Source organism: Anomalospiza imberbis, chromosome 6 (assembly GCF_031753505.1).
Source record: "Anomalospiza imberbis isolate Cuckoo-Finch-1a 21T00152 chromosome 6, ASM3175350v1, whole genome shotgun sequence".
Taxonomy (NCBI): Eukaryota; Metazoa; Chordata; class Aves; order Passeriformes; family Viduidae; genus Anomalospiza; species Anomalospiza imberbis.
This window is the reverse complement of record NC_089686.1, coordinates 46920199-46937995: the sequence shown is the minus strand read 5'-3', so window position 1 is coordinate 46937995 and position 17797 is coordinate 46920199. Positions and strand designations below refer to the sequence as shown.

Here is a 17797-nt window from a genome sequence, read left to right as displayed (position 1 = left end):
AGGCAGAGGCGCTTGGCACACATGTGGCCTTAAGTGCATCTGTGTATGGGTGCTGTGTGGCTCACACCCACCTCTCACTGAGACTGCTGGGGCTCTGCCACGCACCAGGGCTTGAGGGGACCTGGAACAAAAAGCAAGAGAGCAGGAATGCAGCTAAAGAGCTTGTAAGCCTTTCTTAGCATGATATGAAAACATTATTTACATTAGGACTTCTTAGGGAGGGCAACCCCAGGTGGCTGGAGCTCGGGTGCCTGGAGCAGTTTTGCTGCCAGAGCTCTCTCCACAGTTGCATGACTATTCCAGCAGAGGATTGCAGTGCCTCGCACAACCCTCTGGTTCAGGGTTTCCATTTCACTAAATATCCCAGGCTTCAGCTTCCCGTCCTCTCCCTCCCCCCCCCACTCCCCTTGGCAGGGCTCCCCAGCAACAGAGTGTGTGCCCTCCTGTGTGCCTGGCAGCTCCAGCACCCCCTTCCTCCCCGCCTGTAGGAGCAGAGAAGAAGTTCAGGAGCTGTGGGGCAGGCGATATTTTTGGCTCAGGTCACAGATTGATTCCTGCCCACTCTTTCCCTGCTGCTTGCAAGAAAGGGTCCCCATCTGAGGATGCAGAGACAAGCTTTCAAAGCCGTGGAGTGGGAGCACAGTGCTGCAGCTTCCCAGTCATCAGGTAACATGCACGAGCTAAAATCTCCTGTCCAGCTTGCCTTTTCCAGCTGTCCTGCAGCTTATCCCCTCGCCTCCCTCCTGCAACCCACCTCCAGCCAATGCTTCTGTTATTTGTCAGGCGGGAGGGGGACAGTGTATCCATCCTCAGCGCCCCGGCTCCATGTGGGAGTTTGCCAGGTAGGGTGGGGAGATGGGTGGGCACCCTGTGCTGCTGAGGAGAGCAGCAGCTGCATGGGAACACATGGCCAGACCTCATATCATCACCTCCACACCCCACTCCAGCTCTGCCCAAAGCACTAACATGGCAAAGTGGCTTTCACACTGTGCCTTCGGAACCATCGAGCAGTTTTACTCTCTTCCACTGGCTTGTTTCCCTCAAGCTCTCCACCACCTGGGCATGCCTCCAAGAAATACCACATTTGCCCAAACTAGCAGCAGAGTGGGGGTGCATGGGAGGAGAGGCTCCCAGCTGTTTCTCTTTTCATGTCTGTGGTGGGCCCAGTTTAGCAATGGCCTTCACCAGCCCCCTGTGCCCGCCTGCCAGCTATAGACTGTCCCTGCTGCCAATGGGCGGCTGCAACTCAGGCCTGCCACGCCAAGGACCGGATCAATCAGCTCAAAAGAATGTGTGTGTGTGTGTCCAAGTGCATGCAGAGCCTGGGCTTAAAGCAGGGTGCTTCCCAGCAGACGTGGACTGAGTGCTCCCGTGGGCCCATCTGCTGCCAGCCATTTGGCAGGAGCAGAGTGAGCATCTTTGGGCTGCACAGCCTCCACCAGAGCAGCGCTGCTTGTGCCCACGTCACTCAGGGTTCACTCTAAGCATCCTGACAAACGTGCAGCTGGTACAAAAGCAATGGGAAGGGCAGGTAATCAGACCTCTCTGCTATAGCTCCATTTGCAAATAGATGAGGAGCAAACATTGCTGCCTGCAGTATCCACTCAGTTCCTGGACATGCCCAGCAACTGCTCCGGACAACACCCATCTTTAAATCATGTGTCATGTCCGTGCTCTTTCCTCCCCATCGCCATACCCTGGGAGCAGGGCCTTTCTGCTCAGTACTGTCCCAAAGGACATTTGTGCATCCCGTGGGCTGCCTCTCTCAGAACTCATGTCCATGTCATGCATCTCATTTGCAGTCCCAGCATGATCTGGATCCCTCCTCACATGGGACAGAGGGTACCTTTTCCATCTCTTGGTAAAGAGGGCTTGTCTGATGCACACCTCTTACATTTGTTCTGCTGACACCTAGTTCACAACCGAGACTCATTCCCCACAGCCCAGTTTATGTTTGTCCTTTCTTCCCTTTGTGGGTCTCACTATCCAGTTTAGCATGTAACTACAGGCCCCTCCAGCATTTGTTTCATACCTTAGCCACATACCCTGCTTTTCACACATTCTCTGTCACGTCCTTATTTCACCTCTTGATTCCATCACACAGCAGTTTCATTCACAACCTGCCACATTTTCCTCATCAGCTTTGTCTCTTGTTACTTTAGATGCTCCTACTCTAGGAGATATCATTTTTGCTGTCTTGACATCATCTGCTGTCCCTGCACCAGCAGCAAGGTGACTGGGGCTCTCCTCTGAGCTCCACAGCACAGCCATGCCAGCCTAGAGAGCAAGCAAGCACCACCAAGTACTTCACACTCCCTACTGATCACAGAGACCAGATGAGGGGGCCATGATCCCAGCTGTGCCTGCACAGCTGCCAAAAGCTACCCAATTTCATTAGGTAAGGGTGCAGCAAGCACCTGTCATGGGATAAACCCCTCTCTGCCACCAGCTGCCAGGTTAGAAGACAGGACCAAGGCTAAAGAGCACACGTGAGGTCACAGACACAAACCAGGGTCTCAAACCACAAAAAGTCCCTCTGCCAGCTGTCCTCAAGCCAGAGCCTGGCATGCTTTTACTGTGACAGCATACAGCAGACCAGTGTCCCTCCTTGAACAAGAACTAGAGGCTGGAGCAGAGATTTAGGCAAGTTTCTATAGGTAACCTGGCCCCATGTCACATTTCTTCTTGGTAAATAGGAACACCCAGACTGGCTACTTGAGATAGGCTACATTAATTTATTGTGTTGCTGGGCCACTTGCAGGGAAGCTGTATTCAACTCTTCTCATCTTTTCTAGCTTTTGGTTGATCTATTGCAGCAGCCAGTGCACTCGGGGGAGATGATTTTACACACAATATGCATACACATTAGCCCAAATAATTTTACAAACTGCATAAAGATGTGCACCTTGGTCAAAGGCTGATGTGCATGTTTTGTTTGGGTTTGGGTTTTTTTTTAAATATCCTTTCCCTGTGCTCACTGAACACCAGTCAGCATTTTCATGGATCATTGCCTCCACGGCTGGTTAATACTCAGCCAGCGAGCTGAAATAGCACTGGACAAATTCATCTGAAAACCTCTACAGTCCTGGATGTCTGAAATCCTATATGTTCATTAAAGACTACAGAGTTTGTAAATAAAATCAGCTACATCCTTCCCATTAAACTGCCCAGGAGAGATCCAATTTCTGAGATAAAGTAGTACCTATCCCTATGTACCATTGCTCTCCAACACTGAACAAACAGATCTACTTCCAAAGCAGACTTTGCTTTGGCCCTGGAGTTGGGCAAGAGGAGCTCCTGAGGTCCTTTCTCACCCAGACTTGCCCATGACTGCACTTACATCTTCGTGGTAGAGGTACAGAGGAACTTTCACTGACACCTTCTGTCATTCAAAAATGGTTAAGTTATCCAAAGTGAATTTAGTTATGAGGAAAAGGTGTTTTACTTGAGTTCGCAGTCTGAATGATTCTTTATACCCCCTCCTCTCCAAAGTCATGTTTGAATGCTTTCAAAGCAACGTTTTTTACTCTTTTGCATGATATAGGTGTTTTGGGTTTGGCATGTTTGTCTGCTTCTACAAATACCAGCCTTGAAATAATTGAAGGTATCCAGAAAAATGTATTAAGCTAACTGGCAAAGTGTGGGGATGTGTTTTTCTGTTCTGTGACATTCAGTTATAAACCTTTTACCATGATTCAGGGCAGAGGGGAAATGGGAATCACAAAAGCCATTTAAGAAGGCAAAGTAAATTTTATACAGTTCCCCTTCGTCCTTTCTTCTCTTCATCCCACCCCAGAGAAAGGGGTTCTGCAGGGGGGTTTATTCAGCAGTTCAAGGTTAGAGTAGATGCCCTATGTTCATTAAACACTCTTTCCAAGTTAATTGAAGTAGCTGTCAATAAAAAGGCAGATCAAATAGTGGCTAAGTAAGTACATTCAGAGAAAGGACAGAATATATATTTTATATATATATATATATACATATATATATATATATATATATATAAATTCTTTTCTGTTCCTGGGCAAAATCCAATGACCTGTTTTATGCAGCCAGTCAGAAGAGATCAGAATAGCCTTAAACTTTATAACCAGCTCCTCTGAGTTATCAGCAGACCACTGTCATTTTGCTGGTGACAATGAGATCCTGGGGAACCTGAAACAGCCAAAAGGGGCTGAGCAAAGACCATCTTTTCTCCCTGGCTCCTCTAATAGCATCCTCTTGGCACTTGGGCTCAGGATCTCTGTCCTTGGTTGCCTCTCCTTTCCCCAGAAGTGCCCTGGTGCAGTGTTTGCCATACACAGTGATGCACCTCTTGCAGCAGTCATTCAGATAACAAGGAGAGCAAACAGTTTCCAAGCTGTGGGTTCACCTACCTGAATCTTGGAAGGTGGCTGGGGAGCATCAATGTGCCAACACCTTCTGCTGGTTGTAGCTTCATGAAATCACAGTTCAAAGGCATAAAAAGGAGAATAAAAGGCAATAAACTAGCACTCTCTTATTGATGACTACATTACCTACATACACCTTCCTGGCACTGCTGTTCTCCTCCTTGCATCTGGTGGGAGGGAGTCAACCAACATTTCCATGGAGATCTCTAGTGAATATCCCTTCTGTGAAAATTGGTTGTTAGAAATAGCTGCCTGTCTTATCCCCTCTTTGCCTGCAAGAACAGAAACTCTACATCTTTGTTAAGAAATAGGAAGGAATCTGAACACTCCCTACTTCAGCATGTGCAAACACAAGCCAGCCCTTTGCATCATTCATACAGTGTGTGCTGCAAATACATGCATTAGGCTGGTGTGGTCTCAGTGGTAGAGCAGGATACAATGTGTCCTTGGGCATTTCTGAAGTCTGCTAAAATATTCTTATTCAAAATATGGGGTTTCTTAAGTTTTCACTTGGGTTGTTATTGCCTGGTTTTGTTTTGGGTTGGTTTTTTTTTTTTTTTTCCCCTCAGTAACATCTTCAGTGTTGGGGACTCACAAAGTCACTAGCACTCCTAAAAGACAAGGGCATTTTTGAGACATTGAAGTTGTCAAAGAGGAATTAATTGCATTAGGGTGTTTGTATGAAGGACCAAGCAGCTACCCCAAATCCTTCCGGAGGTCTGCACTGCAATAAGGAGCAGTGTGTCCTGCAGAGCCAGGCAGGATCTTACCAGTCATCAGGGAGGCAGAGGGGAAGAAGGCAAATGGAGAACTCACCTCTGAAACCCATTCCAAAGCACCAGCACATACCCTCCTTCCACAAGAATCAGCCTCATCAGATGGGCCAGACTTCTGATGGATGAAGGAAGAGCTTTGCTACCTTGATCCATGACTAACTCAGATTAGAAGAGTCAATGAGCAACAAGGCTTAGCAGGGAGAAGCAGAAGGAATTTGCCTTCAGCGCTAGCTTTCTGGTGTTGCTCACCAGCATCTGAAATGCCATATGAAACAGCCCAAGCTTAACCTGGGCATAAAGCTGCTTTATAGACCTCCAGGAAATTGCTGTCACATGCCCCCGTCTTCCAAGGGAATATGTTTAAACCCCCAGCTGCCATGGCATTCACACTTAAAGGCTCCTGAAAAGCTGGGAAAAAGCAGAACATGCGAAGTCAGCTGGAAAACGGATGAAATGCCTCAAGGCCAAGAGGCAGTAAGCACCTGCATGGTGTCTGGGCAGCTCACAGACTGCCCAGGACAAAGGCAGGCATTGATGCCATCCTTAGCAGCTCATTTCAGCAGTCTTAGCTGAGATCTTGGGAGTCAAACTGCACAAAAACCCCTCAACCAAAATTCACCAAAATAATCAACTCCAAAACTTCTCTGCTCCCAGTGCAGCATTTTCTACACTTGCATCCTCTGCACATAGCACGACCCTTGCCAGGAACAAGTAAAGACAGAGCCAGAGTTTGCTCTCTTCCTCTCTTGGAGAGGTAACTATCAAAGCACAGCTCCAAATTTGCATTTTGCAACCCTGACTTTTACAAAACAGTAAATCTTACCAGCCAACTTGAAAAGCCTCCAACTGGTTTCATCGCCTGGAGCTACTCTGCTAGAATAGCCTTCCTGGCAACACCACCATCCTCTGCCCTTCACCTCTCCAGTACTTCAGATGCTGAACTTTGCAGAGCCAAAGTTGGGAGCACGCAATGGTGTCACTCAATAGCCCCTCTTCACGCTAATTTTAGGTGGTGGAACTTTTCATGCTTTTAAAAAGTCCCTTTATTTAGTTTTGAGAAACCTCTTTTACTTAGTGGCTACCATAAACACTTTTCTATCTGATGTTTTGAACTCACCTACAGGGCTCTAGAAGTCACAAACAACCAGAACCTGGCATCATCTCAAAGGAACAAGCACCTGTTAATTTTGTAAACTGGACTGAGTAGCATGATGCTCCCAACAGGCAAATGAATTCAGATGGAAACAAATTACACATCAGTAAGTAATGCATTTCTTTTTTTTTCCAGTTAATATTGATTTCTGACTTTTGTGGTAGACTGTTTGTCTATCAGTCATTTGTTTGCCCTGGGACATGTCCTCACTGCATCTGCTTTAGAAAACCAAGGCACAATCCCTGTGGGATTCAGGAGATCCTGCTTGGACACCCTAGATCTAGGCTAGGTACCTCTCCAAAGATAACAAATCAGGTTTGGCCATTCAAGATAGGGGCTGGGTCTCATCCTCACACTCTTTACACCTAAATGGATGAGACAGGTTGACAGCAAGGATGATAACTAAGCAGCAGCATGGGAGTCAGGACCAATGCCTGGAGCTGCTGGTTTGTGCCCCTAAAGGAGGTGAGCAAGGCAGGAGATCAGTCAAGGAGCTCACAGCTGCTCCACAGCCTTGGGGAAGACCCACCTATCCAACCAAGCATCCTACTGGATAATTACACTTGCAATTTGCTACTTTCATGCCTTAAATGGCTCACTTGTGTAAATCCCAGTGGGATCTCCCCCTTACTTTTATTCAACTTTTCCCCATTCTTCCCATCATTCTTACAAGTCCCAAGTCCATGACACATTTTTCTATTTGTTTAATGCCTGTCTTTAGCATTGCTAAGCCACTAATTCTGAGAGTTATCAGGAAGAGATGAAGCACCGTTCTGAAAATTTGTGATCTAAATCAAATCACTCCACTGCAATCAAAACCCTGAGGGGACTCAATGCAAAATCCCAGGGAAATCACTTGTCTCAACACCAGGATCCTTGGAATGGTTCCATTTCTAAAGTAAATCCTAGCTCCAACTGCACTTCTGTCAATGTGAAATACATTTTTTCTCTTAACCTGTTTATATACAGATAGAGATATATATAATGCAGCATCAGGGAAAGTGTCTTGAGCTGGCAAGACACCAAGAGACCAACCTCAGAACCTTGTTCAGCAGCATATCAGCTGCCACCTCAGTATTTATAGCCACCCTGCTCTTTGAGCTTGTTTATTTTCCTTCCCAAAGGTGGTGGTGGCAGGAGGGAAAGCTCTGATATTCAGGCTCAGGTGTCCCTGAGGCTGACCTTTCCTTCAAGGAGCAGAAGCTGCAGACACATTTCAAGGAACAAAGTCATTTGGAAACTCTAGACTCTTGTGTCCATTACCACACCAGAGGCCCAGTGCAGAGCTGCAAACAAGGGTTGAGCAGAGATCTGTTAATTAGCATGCACTCATATACATTAGGATAGATGTAAAAATTAGTCTAATTATTTCATACCTGGAAAGAGAACCAGATTAAGTCCAGCCCCCAGGGTCGAGGCAGAAGAAGTGCTACATAAAGACATAACACTCAAAACACACTTGAGTTTTCTGTTATTTAAGTTTCCCCCAAGTTTAAATAATGTTGCTTTATAGCAGTACTGTAGTCATGGAACACATTTTTCAATCCCATCTTGCATACATTCATGTAGAATTCATATGTTAAACTCTGTTGGGGAAAAAAAACAGCCCTGAAGCCCACCACAAAGACAAGCAGCACATTTCTGTATCACTGGAGCCTCCACAGATTTACTTCAGAGCCACTGCTGCCAAAATAATGTTCCCCTTCTACATAATCTAGACAAGATGGGTAAAAAAGAAACTGTAGTGAAGCAACACCTCAAGGTATGCTACCAGTTCAGAGCAATGACAGCCTACATAGGGGTTCCCTGTCCCTCTTTTTGGGTACTGCCAACCTGCCAAGGGGATGGTAATTTGGGGAAGCATGGCAGGACAGGGATGCAGGCAACCATCAGATACAGGGACCAGGAAAGCATCACTCTTCTCCAGCAGGCTTTGAGGGTAAGACTAAGCCTGCAAGACTCACTCAGTGTGACAGTTTGTCCTTGTTATGCGCAAAATGCAGCAGTCTCAGGAGAAGACAGAGCTAAGGTCTCATAGCAAAAGCCTCTGAGATGCCAGCACTGCAAAACCCCCAATGCTGTGAAAAATGAACAGAGGAAAGACAGGAAGCAGTCAGCCACTGACTAACACCAGACAAGTGACTGCTGCAGAGTGGCACCAGCCTGCTCTCCTTCACTCATAAAATCAGCCACAGGTGCCTGCAGGTCCCTGCTGAGGGAAGAGATGAGCCTCCGTGCCCTCATCCCCCTCTTAGCATTGCCCAAAATGCACATCCAGCATGTCTGGGCTGCAGCATCCCTTTTTTTTTTATTATTTTTTTCCATTTTGGGGAGGTAGGGGCAGGTTTCACCATTCTGGTAACCCCACCACCATGTGCACACCATGTTACTTTGGGATGAGAAACAGCACATCATCAAGTTAATTTAGCTGTGGAAACATTTCCCCTGGCAGGTATAAGTACCTCATGAAGAGCTGCACACATTTACTCTGAGCCAGTTCTCTCCCTCATTCCTAACCACCACTAGAGAGCTCTGGTCTCCCATAACCTGCTCACTTCTCTGCTGTCACCACAACCTGAATTACAGCAGTTGTTTATTGAAACCGCATCGAGGTCCCTGTGGGCTTTAAGTGGAGAAAATATACTCTGCAAATTAACCCTCCTTAGAGAAGGAATCTCACACAAACAGCCTTTGGGGCTTTCCCTGCCCTCTCCAAACTGGCAGGGTAGCGGAATAGTAACTGGAGAAGTTCTCAGCCATCATTCCAGCAGCCAGCTACAGAACTGTATTGAAAAATCAGTGCAACCAGTTTGTACACATGCAAAGAAGTGTTATTTTCACCTCAAGCTAGAACATCTCTATGCACCACACTGCTACTGCTTCAAGCCCCACTTGAAAATCCCAGCACAGCAGAGGAAGGGCTGAAAGGAGGAAAATGGGGCCATGCTGCTCAGTGCTTTGAAGAACACTGAACTCCTTTAATTCCTACTGAAGCAGAGAACAAGGGTACCAATCGGCAGAAATATAAGAGCAAGAAGTTATATTTGGAATTACCTCCTTCCTTACCTACAGTTTCCTGAAGTGTTAGGATAGTAGAAACTCTTCATTGTCTCTACACCATAAAAGTGTTATTACTTGGAAGGTCACCCCCATAAAAAGGTTTTTCCATAAAAAGGGAGATGGTTCCAGATAGAGCCATGAGCTCATTAGTGTGCTGGGTTCCAGTACAGACAGCTACACTGACCTTATCGAAGCTGGATGAGCGGGATCCAGAGGAAATTTTTTTTTTTATAGCTGACATCACCAGTGATTTTGGTTGAAGCCTTTGAGGTTGCTCAGGTCTATTAACTGAGGAGTTAAGCTCTGTGCTTCTCCTAGCTGCTCACACTCCCCAGAAAGTCTCTGCAGGCTGCTCCATTGCTCACCCAAGCATTACTCCTTCCCCTTTTAGAGGAATTGCAATTACTCCCAATGAAAAATTCAGCAAAATAACATGGATCTAAATGGGGCAGGTCACAGAAAGCCCCTTTCCCTGCATATGTCAAGCTCCTTTTCTTCTTGTCACTCGGATTGATGCTTCTTCTCCTCCACCTCACATTCAAGCAGAGTGTCAAGGTCTTGGAAAACAGCTTTGCTGCAGACTTCTACATGAACAAAACTCTCAGAGCTACCATCATTACAACATAGTCTTCAAATTTTATTAAATGCTTACAAAAAAAAAAAAAAAAGAAAATCTGGGGGCAGAAAGTTTTAAGCAGAAAGCACACTGATGCAGGAGGAAAAACAAGCTGCCCTCCCTTCTCCAGGAGGGTAGAAACAAGTTGCAAAATTATGTTGATATGGGAAGAAGGTAGGAATGAGACTAAAGAGGGGATGGGGAACATGTTAACACCATGAAGTATGAAGACATAGGAGAGTTCAGGTCAATTTGCAGACCTCAGGCCCAAGCCCAGAAATGCCACTCTTGAAGGACTCAGTTCCCTCAAGTTCACAGCAAACCTTGGTCTCCCCAACAATTCACTAGGATGCTAATTTCACCAAGACAGCTTCCAGCAGCAGCCTGATATATTTCCCAGATATCCTGCTCAGCTTCAGGAACATAGCTCACAAGACATCAAGGTGCCACCACATCTAACTTTCAGAAATGTTTCAGTCACTGGCACTGCAGCTGACTGGCTGGAGAATAAGCAAATCACTTTCCCAGAGAAGGGAGATAACACCAGTGGCCAGGGCTCCTCACCTGGGAAAGGAGATCTCCAATCCATCTTAGGCAGAAGAAGGCAGCAGCTATTAGAAACAAAGCTGCTATTGCCCTACTGAGAAGAAAAGTGGCAGGAACATTTTGGCATGGGCACATAACTGGGATTAATGAATGATTTGGGAACTAAAGAAAAAGACCAGGAATAAGTCAAATGCAACTTGATGTACACTGACTAGTGATGGAAGTCCCTCAAAGCAGATAACATAGAGGGACAGAGGCTGCATCATAAACAGGGCAAGACTATACCCACAGCTGGCACCAGCAGAGTGACAAGTGGTCCTTGCACTCTCATCACACTCTCCTTGCAAGTCTTTTTACACTCAGGACCTGCCCACTGCCCTCCTTTCAAACACCAATTCTTCACCAGATTTCTGTTGAGTTCCCTTCTCTGCCACCACCCATCCACCAAGGGGCACAAAAAGAAATTCTTAATCACATAACAAAAGCCTTGCCTGCTCAGCAGTGCAGCAGATCCCTCTCTTCCAACACTTAAGGTGAGGGAACAGAGCCTCTCATCTCCATAGCAGAGACAGATTAAAAAAAAAAAAAAAAAAAAAAGAAAAAAGGCAAAGAGTCACATAGAAAGTTAAAACAGGTATGAGTTTTGTCAGCTGATCTAGTTCCTTTCATCCATCTGTAGGCAGTGTGGGTTATTGCTCAAACCCCAAGAGGAGTCAGGCTGTACCCAAAGCAGATTGACAGCAGTTAGGAGAAGAGAAACATCCTTCAATTATCTTCTCTGGAGCAGAGGAAATAGTGGCATGGAGGGTTGCATTGAGTCAGGATCAAGCTCAGCTGCAAGACAAGAAAACACAAAGTTATGGATACCATTTGGCCTCTCATGAGCAACACCCAGGGATATACAGAAACTGTATCTTCCCTAGCAATTACAGGTGGGTTTCTCCCACCCATTTTCACAAAGCCTTGTGAAGCAGCCCACCCATAAGGCTTTGGCATAAGTGAAGCATGCAGGGAATGTCTATGCCCATGGCAGAGGAGATGCTGAGGGCTGTACACCCCACAGAGGTCATGGCTGCACTTCTGCCATGCTGTCTCCCACCCCAAAAAAGAGATTTGCAGGCTTCCTCCCAAGCCCAAGAAAGCCTCTAAAGCAGAGAGTGTCCCCACAGCCCCCGGCAGCCGCAGCTCTGTTTGGGACCATCTGCAGCAGGGCTGGGTTCCTGCAGCTCTCCATCTGCTCCACGCACGACAGCTGGTGCAGCCAAGGGACTCCAGCACACAAATGACTTTTCCATCACTTGATAAATGACTCCTGCATGCTGACACTCTCCCCACTATTCCTGATTTGGGGCTGACTGCAAATGGAGCCAAGTCAGGAGAACAGTTGGGGTCCAAGAGTGGATGAGCATCCATCCACCCATGGGAGCTCAACCAGCAGCAGAGAAATTTAACCCTCTGAAAGCCTCTTGACATCAAGGTTCACTTCCTTCTAGCTTATTACAAACCCACACAAGTTCCTCAGGCAGTGATTCCCCTGTTGTCCCCAGGCTTTCAGCTCCAGCCTTTCCACTGGCAATAAAGTAAGTTTGTCTGCCCCTTTATTTTTGCTTCATTATGTGGCAAGGGGGAAGACAAAACTTCCTTGATGAGAATTTCTCCTGAACACACAAAGCCCTGAAGGAGACTCAAAACAAAGCCAGGCATGACAGGGAAGACAAATAAATTAACAGCTGATTTCCTTTTGCTGTCTCTCAGCAACTCGCTGTTCCATTAGTCAAGCACACAGATTCCAGTACAGTCATGTGCCATGGAAGTCACCACCCATAAGGACTCCAAGACCCACAGCACAGCAGGTTTCAAGTCAGATGGGATGCTGAGATAGCAACAAGAGTGATCTTAAGAGCACAGACTATTTGTAAGAGACAACAAATCTTGAGGTTATACAGCATGAAGCAGCCCCTGACTTTGGGAGCAGAGGGATTTTCCTGGTGTGTGCACACTAACTTTCCACTCTGAGAGCCCCCATGCCCTCCTCAGTAGCATCTGGCAGTTTACAGCAAATCCCAGGCAAGATCCTTCTCTGATTCATGTGGGGAGCTGCATTTTTCTGGAGTGCAGCAGTCCATAGGACAAGGAAAACACTCCAAGAGCTGATCAGTAGCTGGGAAGTTCACTGCCCTGCCTCTTTAGTATTCCCTACACAAGTCTGAAGCAGGTCAACCTTATAAATCTGGTTTACCAGTGCTGCTGGATCATAGCTCATCTTGTAGTACAGGCTGTCCATGGGACCACATTAAACAGGAGCAGATTAAGTCATTCCACAATAAATCCTACCAGGAGGTGCAGGTATTTGCTCACTCTTCAGCAGATTTTTAAAAAGGCACAAAAAAAACCCAAAAGCAATTACCAATCCCTACACAAACAGAGCCAGAGTAGTGTCACACAAACATACCTGCATGTCCCTCCAACTGAGACATTTTGGATTTCTGACCCAGAAGAATTTAAAATACCCATGAGGCTGGGGAGGAAAGCAGGTATATGACAAAGGAATGGGCTCTCAGCCTTTTTTTGGAACAGTGTAGACTTGCCTCTAAGAGTAGCTCCTGGAACAAAGCAAATCCTAATGACAGCCTTGTGCCTAAGGAATGAAGCTGATAAGACACTGGGAATGTCCAACAGTTGTCACCCCCAGCTGACACAAATCCCCTCCAAGCCCCCTCACAGAAAACAGCAGGTCTCTCATGCCTACAGCTAAAGCAAATCATAGAATGATAGAATAGCTTGAATGGGACCTTCAGTTGAAAGGGACCTTTAAAGGTCATCTAATCCAACACCCATGCAATGAACAGGGACATCTGCAACTAAATCAGGCTGTCCAGACCCCCATCCAGCCTGACCTGGAATGTTTCCAGGGACAGGGCATGCACCACCTCTCTGGGAAACCTGTTCCAGTGTTTCACCACCCTCATCATAAAAAAAAAAAAAAAAAAAAAAAAAAAAAACCAAAACAAAAAAAAAAACCAAAACAACACTTCTTCCTTATATCTAGCGTGAAGCTACCCTCTTAGTTTAAAAGCTTTACCCTTTGTCCTCTTGCAACATGCCCTACTAAAACACCTGTCCCCATCTCTCTTACAAGCCACCTTTACATATTAAAAGGCCACAACAAAGTCTCCCCAGAGCCTTCTCTTCTCCAGGATGAACAACCCTAACTCTCTCAAGCCTGTCCTCATAGAACTGTTCCATCCCTCTGATCATTTTTATGGTCCTCCTCAGGAGTTGCCCCAACAGATCCATGTCTCTCTGGTACTGAATGCACCACTTGCTAGACACTGCCTGTACTCTGCCCACCACAGCCTCTGCTCTGGAGGGCAGCTCATCCACCACGGTGAGGGCTTGACCTTGAAGCTTTTGAGCTCAACATGCCACCTCTTCAGTGTTTTATTTGCTGCTGCCTTAAAAAAAAGTCATCCTTCTCCCCCCATGCCCAACCAGTTTTGGCAGACACGCCACCTGCTTGCTGGGTATGGATCACCTTCCTAGCCCAGTGCTGACAGCAGCACTGCAAGCCCAAAGCCATCACTGGGCACTCAAGCACAAATAGCTGTTCTGCACTTTGCAGAGCTCTATTCAGGATAGTTTTCCTGCACAGTAGGTATTGCATTACACACCACACTAACCAGAGCAGGCTGGGAGCCATCAGGAGCAGAACACAGCACATGAAATAAATAGCCCCCCAGGCAAGCCTGACACCACCCTGCCCTCCTCTTCCTTGTTTCAGGATGCTCATTTGCATCCAGTACCAGCTATTAAGGGGCTCAGTGATTTATGCCTCATTTCATGGCAAAACTCAGCAACTCTGTGCTGACCAAGAGCCAGGATAGAGTCAGATTTCCTTCCTGGGGCTGCCAAAGAGTCATTGCAGGTCAGAGGCTGTTTGGTGCTCCCCAGCTTGCTCAGGAAGAGAAAGGAGAGAACTGAGACTAGTTTTATCTTTGCATCCCCAAAACAAACCCTTAGCTCCACTTCTGCTCACCTGACCAGTAGTCACTGAGCTCCACTGAGCAGCACTCACCAAAAAGGAGGCAGTGATGAGTTCGCAATAAAGAGCGGGAAAAGCAGCCATGCACCCCTGCAGGAGCAGCCCAGCATTGGCCAAAGGGCTGCAATTGCCATTGGAGATCAGACCTGACACAGAGCACAAGCCATTTCTGCTTCATTCAAGAATGAGTGATAAAGGCAAGACAGGGACAAAGCTTCCCAAGGGAAAGAGAAAACTTGGTTTTATCTTGGAGGAAAATGTTCCTGGGCTTCATGCAGCAAGAGAAGACCAGCCAGAGTCAGTGCTGTGACAAAGCACTTCCTCACTGATAAACAGAGCTTCTGAGAAGCCCTGTATTTCACAGGGGTGCCTTCATGCCAGCTGAAATGAATCAAGGCCAGCACTGACTTTGATTCAAATGACACATGTAGTTTATGGCTGTTCTGTTGTATGTAACATTGTATCAAGATTTTTAATAATTGAAATTTGGAAAGCCATGAAACATTCCTGTTTTTGCCTCTGGAGATGTTTCAAAGCTTCAAAATTTCAAACCCACTTTGTTTCCCTTGACATTTCCTTCCAAATCCCATTAGGACTTGCCAAGACACGAACATCTGGGGTCCCCAGGAGCTCTCACTGTGCTAATGCCAGGAGCAGAAGGGCTCCAGGTTTGGCAATACAGCTTCCCCCCAGGACATCTCTTGCCCTGCCACACCCACCCTCAAGACTGGCTGAGGTTACCTCAGGAGAGTAACAAAAAGACTGATGCTCTTCTCCCACAATATTGACTCCATACTCATAGCTTTTACAGAGAGGAAGAGGAGGACTTGTGTATAAATATTTCAGAATCCAGCCCAGGGCTAAGCCCACACCAACTCTAAACTTGGTCTTTTCTTGCAGGAAATGACAATGCTGATAACTGTATCATCCTCCACCCAGCCTGTTTCCAATCACCCCCTCTCTCCCCCTCCCACCCTCCCAAAGCCTGGGAAGGACAACCTGCGGCTGCAGCGGCTGCTGAAGAAGGCAGCCCGGAAGAACGCCATCCTCACCTCAGAGCAGGGCAAGTCCTTCCGCTCCAGCCTTTCGCCTGTGAACGAAGCCAGCCCTGACCAAGAGTGTGCTGAGAGCGCTGCCCCAGCAGCAGAGACCCCTGAAACCACAGCAACCCTCTGTGCCCCCCTGCCAACCCACCTCTCCATCAGGCCCGTCAGCCACCGCGCCCCCTCCCCCTTCCGAAAGGGGAAGCCTTTCGCACTGAAGGTCACCGAGCAGCGGCGCATTGCTGAACATGTCAAGCTCACAGCCTCCTCAGCCATGCCCCTGCTACAGAAGCCAGAAGCTCCAGAGACTCCACAGCAGTCTGAAGGCATGGGCTCCCACCTTCCCTCTCCATCTGACCCTTCAGTATCTGTTTTCCCCCAGCCTCCTCCTTCCAGTACACCCAGCAAAGAAAGGGCACCAGAGGTTACCTATGTCACCAAGGTGAACACTTATTTCCACAGTGTCAAGCCACCCAGGACTAAGACTCCCACACCAAACCTGACCCAAGGAACTGTCAGCCATGAAGACAAAAGGCCTACTTCCCCAGCACCTCAAACAAGCAGCTCTGAACCATCTCCAGAGCAGACACCCACCTCACTTAAAGATAGCAAGGCTGCTCCCCACTTGCCAAAACCTCCACTCATTCCTGCTGCAGAGACAGAGCCTCCTGATCAAGCTCCCAAGCCTGTTCCTACTGAGAAGCCCAGCACCTCTGATGCCCACACCAATAAGCCTACAACCCATGGAAGTGACGCTGAAATACCCAGATCCAAGACAGCTCCTGAATTACCGGTGCAAGATGGAGACATCCTAGAGCCATCAACATACAGCACTCCCTGGAGGCAAGCACGCCCAGCAACAGCAACTCCAGCACAAGCTGATGGTACTGGGTCCACCTCCACAGACACCGAGGCAGAACACGTCACTGAACCCCAGATGACTCCCAGCTTACCCAACACCAGCTGTCCCCCCAAGGCTGAGGCAGCACCATCATCAGGAGAAGTACCAAGACCTCCTGGAACTGGTGCCAGTGGCTGGCATCGCCTCAGGAAGCACTTGATGGTGCAGCCAGAAGAAACCAACTTCCCAGAGTCCAAGCTAGAAAAGCTGGGACAGGAGGAAGGGAATAAAGAGGACGCTGCTCAAGCAGTCATCAAGCAAGACTGCATGCTGGTTAAATCAAAAGCCATGAGAATGTGGGATGCCATTTTATACCAGGTGACACTCAGCAAGGAGAAGAAGCAGCAAGCAGAAGAGAAGAAGCCACAGAAGGAAGAAAGCTTCTTTCTTCCCCGCCGCTTACCCATCCTTCTACACAAGCCACGTTTTGACGCCCGGAAACTGAAGGAACTGGCTGCCAAGCCCATGACAAAGATCAGCACCGTGTTTGAGGTGAGCCGCTTTCGGCCCAAAGGGGCCGAGGAGCACACCAAGAGCTTTAACAGAACAGCATCAGGATGGTCGGTCCACTGAAGGCAGGCTGCCCCCCGCCTCTGGAGGTGCACCAACCTCTGACCAAGCTTACTGCCCAGTGGAGCCAAGTGTAAGGAAAAAAGGAAATTAAAACCCCTCCAAGCCAGCAGCCTCATGCTGCAGGTTTAAGGGTTACTCTCCATACATTTAGAAGCTCAAATGCATTAACTACCACATCCACAGATCACAGGAAAACAAACACGTTTGTTTTAAAAAGAGTCAAGAACAATCACTGGAGGCAGTAACACAGTGAAGGCACACAGTGAAGAGGACAAGCTGCCTACAGAAAAAAGACCAGTTTAGACTAGGATAATGGAATCTGAATTTTTTTGTTGCATTTATCTAAGAGCTTAATCCTAGGAACAACAGCAGTTACATCTGAAATGAAGGAATCTGGGTTGCTCCACGTCTCTAGGGAGAGTCTTAGAAACCAAACTCAAAGAGTATCCATATAACCTCTATCTCCTCTACTGAAAGTGTGCCCCATGCCCATTTGCTGAGAACAAAATGGAAACTCATCCTTTCACCCAAGGCACAGACAAGAGACAGATTAAGATATCCTGCTCTCACCAAGCAGTTCCTCTGCCTATCAAAACGGGCATCATCTGACACCCTCCTAGGCCAGTCTACTAAATAATGTACAGAAGAATAATTTTGTTTCAGTAACCAAGTTCTGTTATGTATTTTACCATGTTT

General features: G+C 47.3%; 2 protein-coding genes across 3 annotated transcripts in view; one reads left to right on the top strand and one right to left on the bottom strand.

Moving 5' to 3' along the window:
* The first annotated feature begins 147 nt into the window (after positions 1-147).
* PRR33 (proline rich 33) lies at positions 148-17101 on the top strand. Its single transcript, XM_068194957.1, has 3 exons — positions 148-666; positions 6291-6426; positions 15485-17101. The coding sequence occupies exons 2-3, from the start codon at positions 6406-6408 to the stop codon at positions 17099-17101; spliced, it is 1638 nt and encodes a 545-aa protein (XP_068051058.1). The 5' UTR covers positions 148-666; positions 6291-6405.
* LSP1 (lymphocyte specific protein 1) overlaps positions 9995-17797 on the bottom strand; it is a 48403-nt gene continuing 40600 nt past the window's right edge. For both annotated transcript variants that reach the window (XM_068193942.1, XM_068193943.1), the window contains exon 11: positions 9995-11376. The gene's annotated coding sequence lies outside the window, so the exon portion shown is untranslated. The remainder of the gene's footprint in view (positions 11377-17797) is intronic.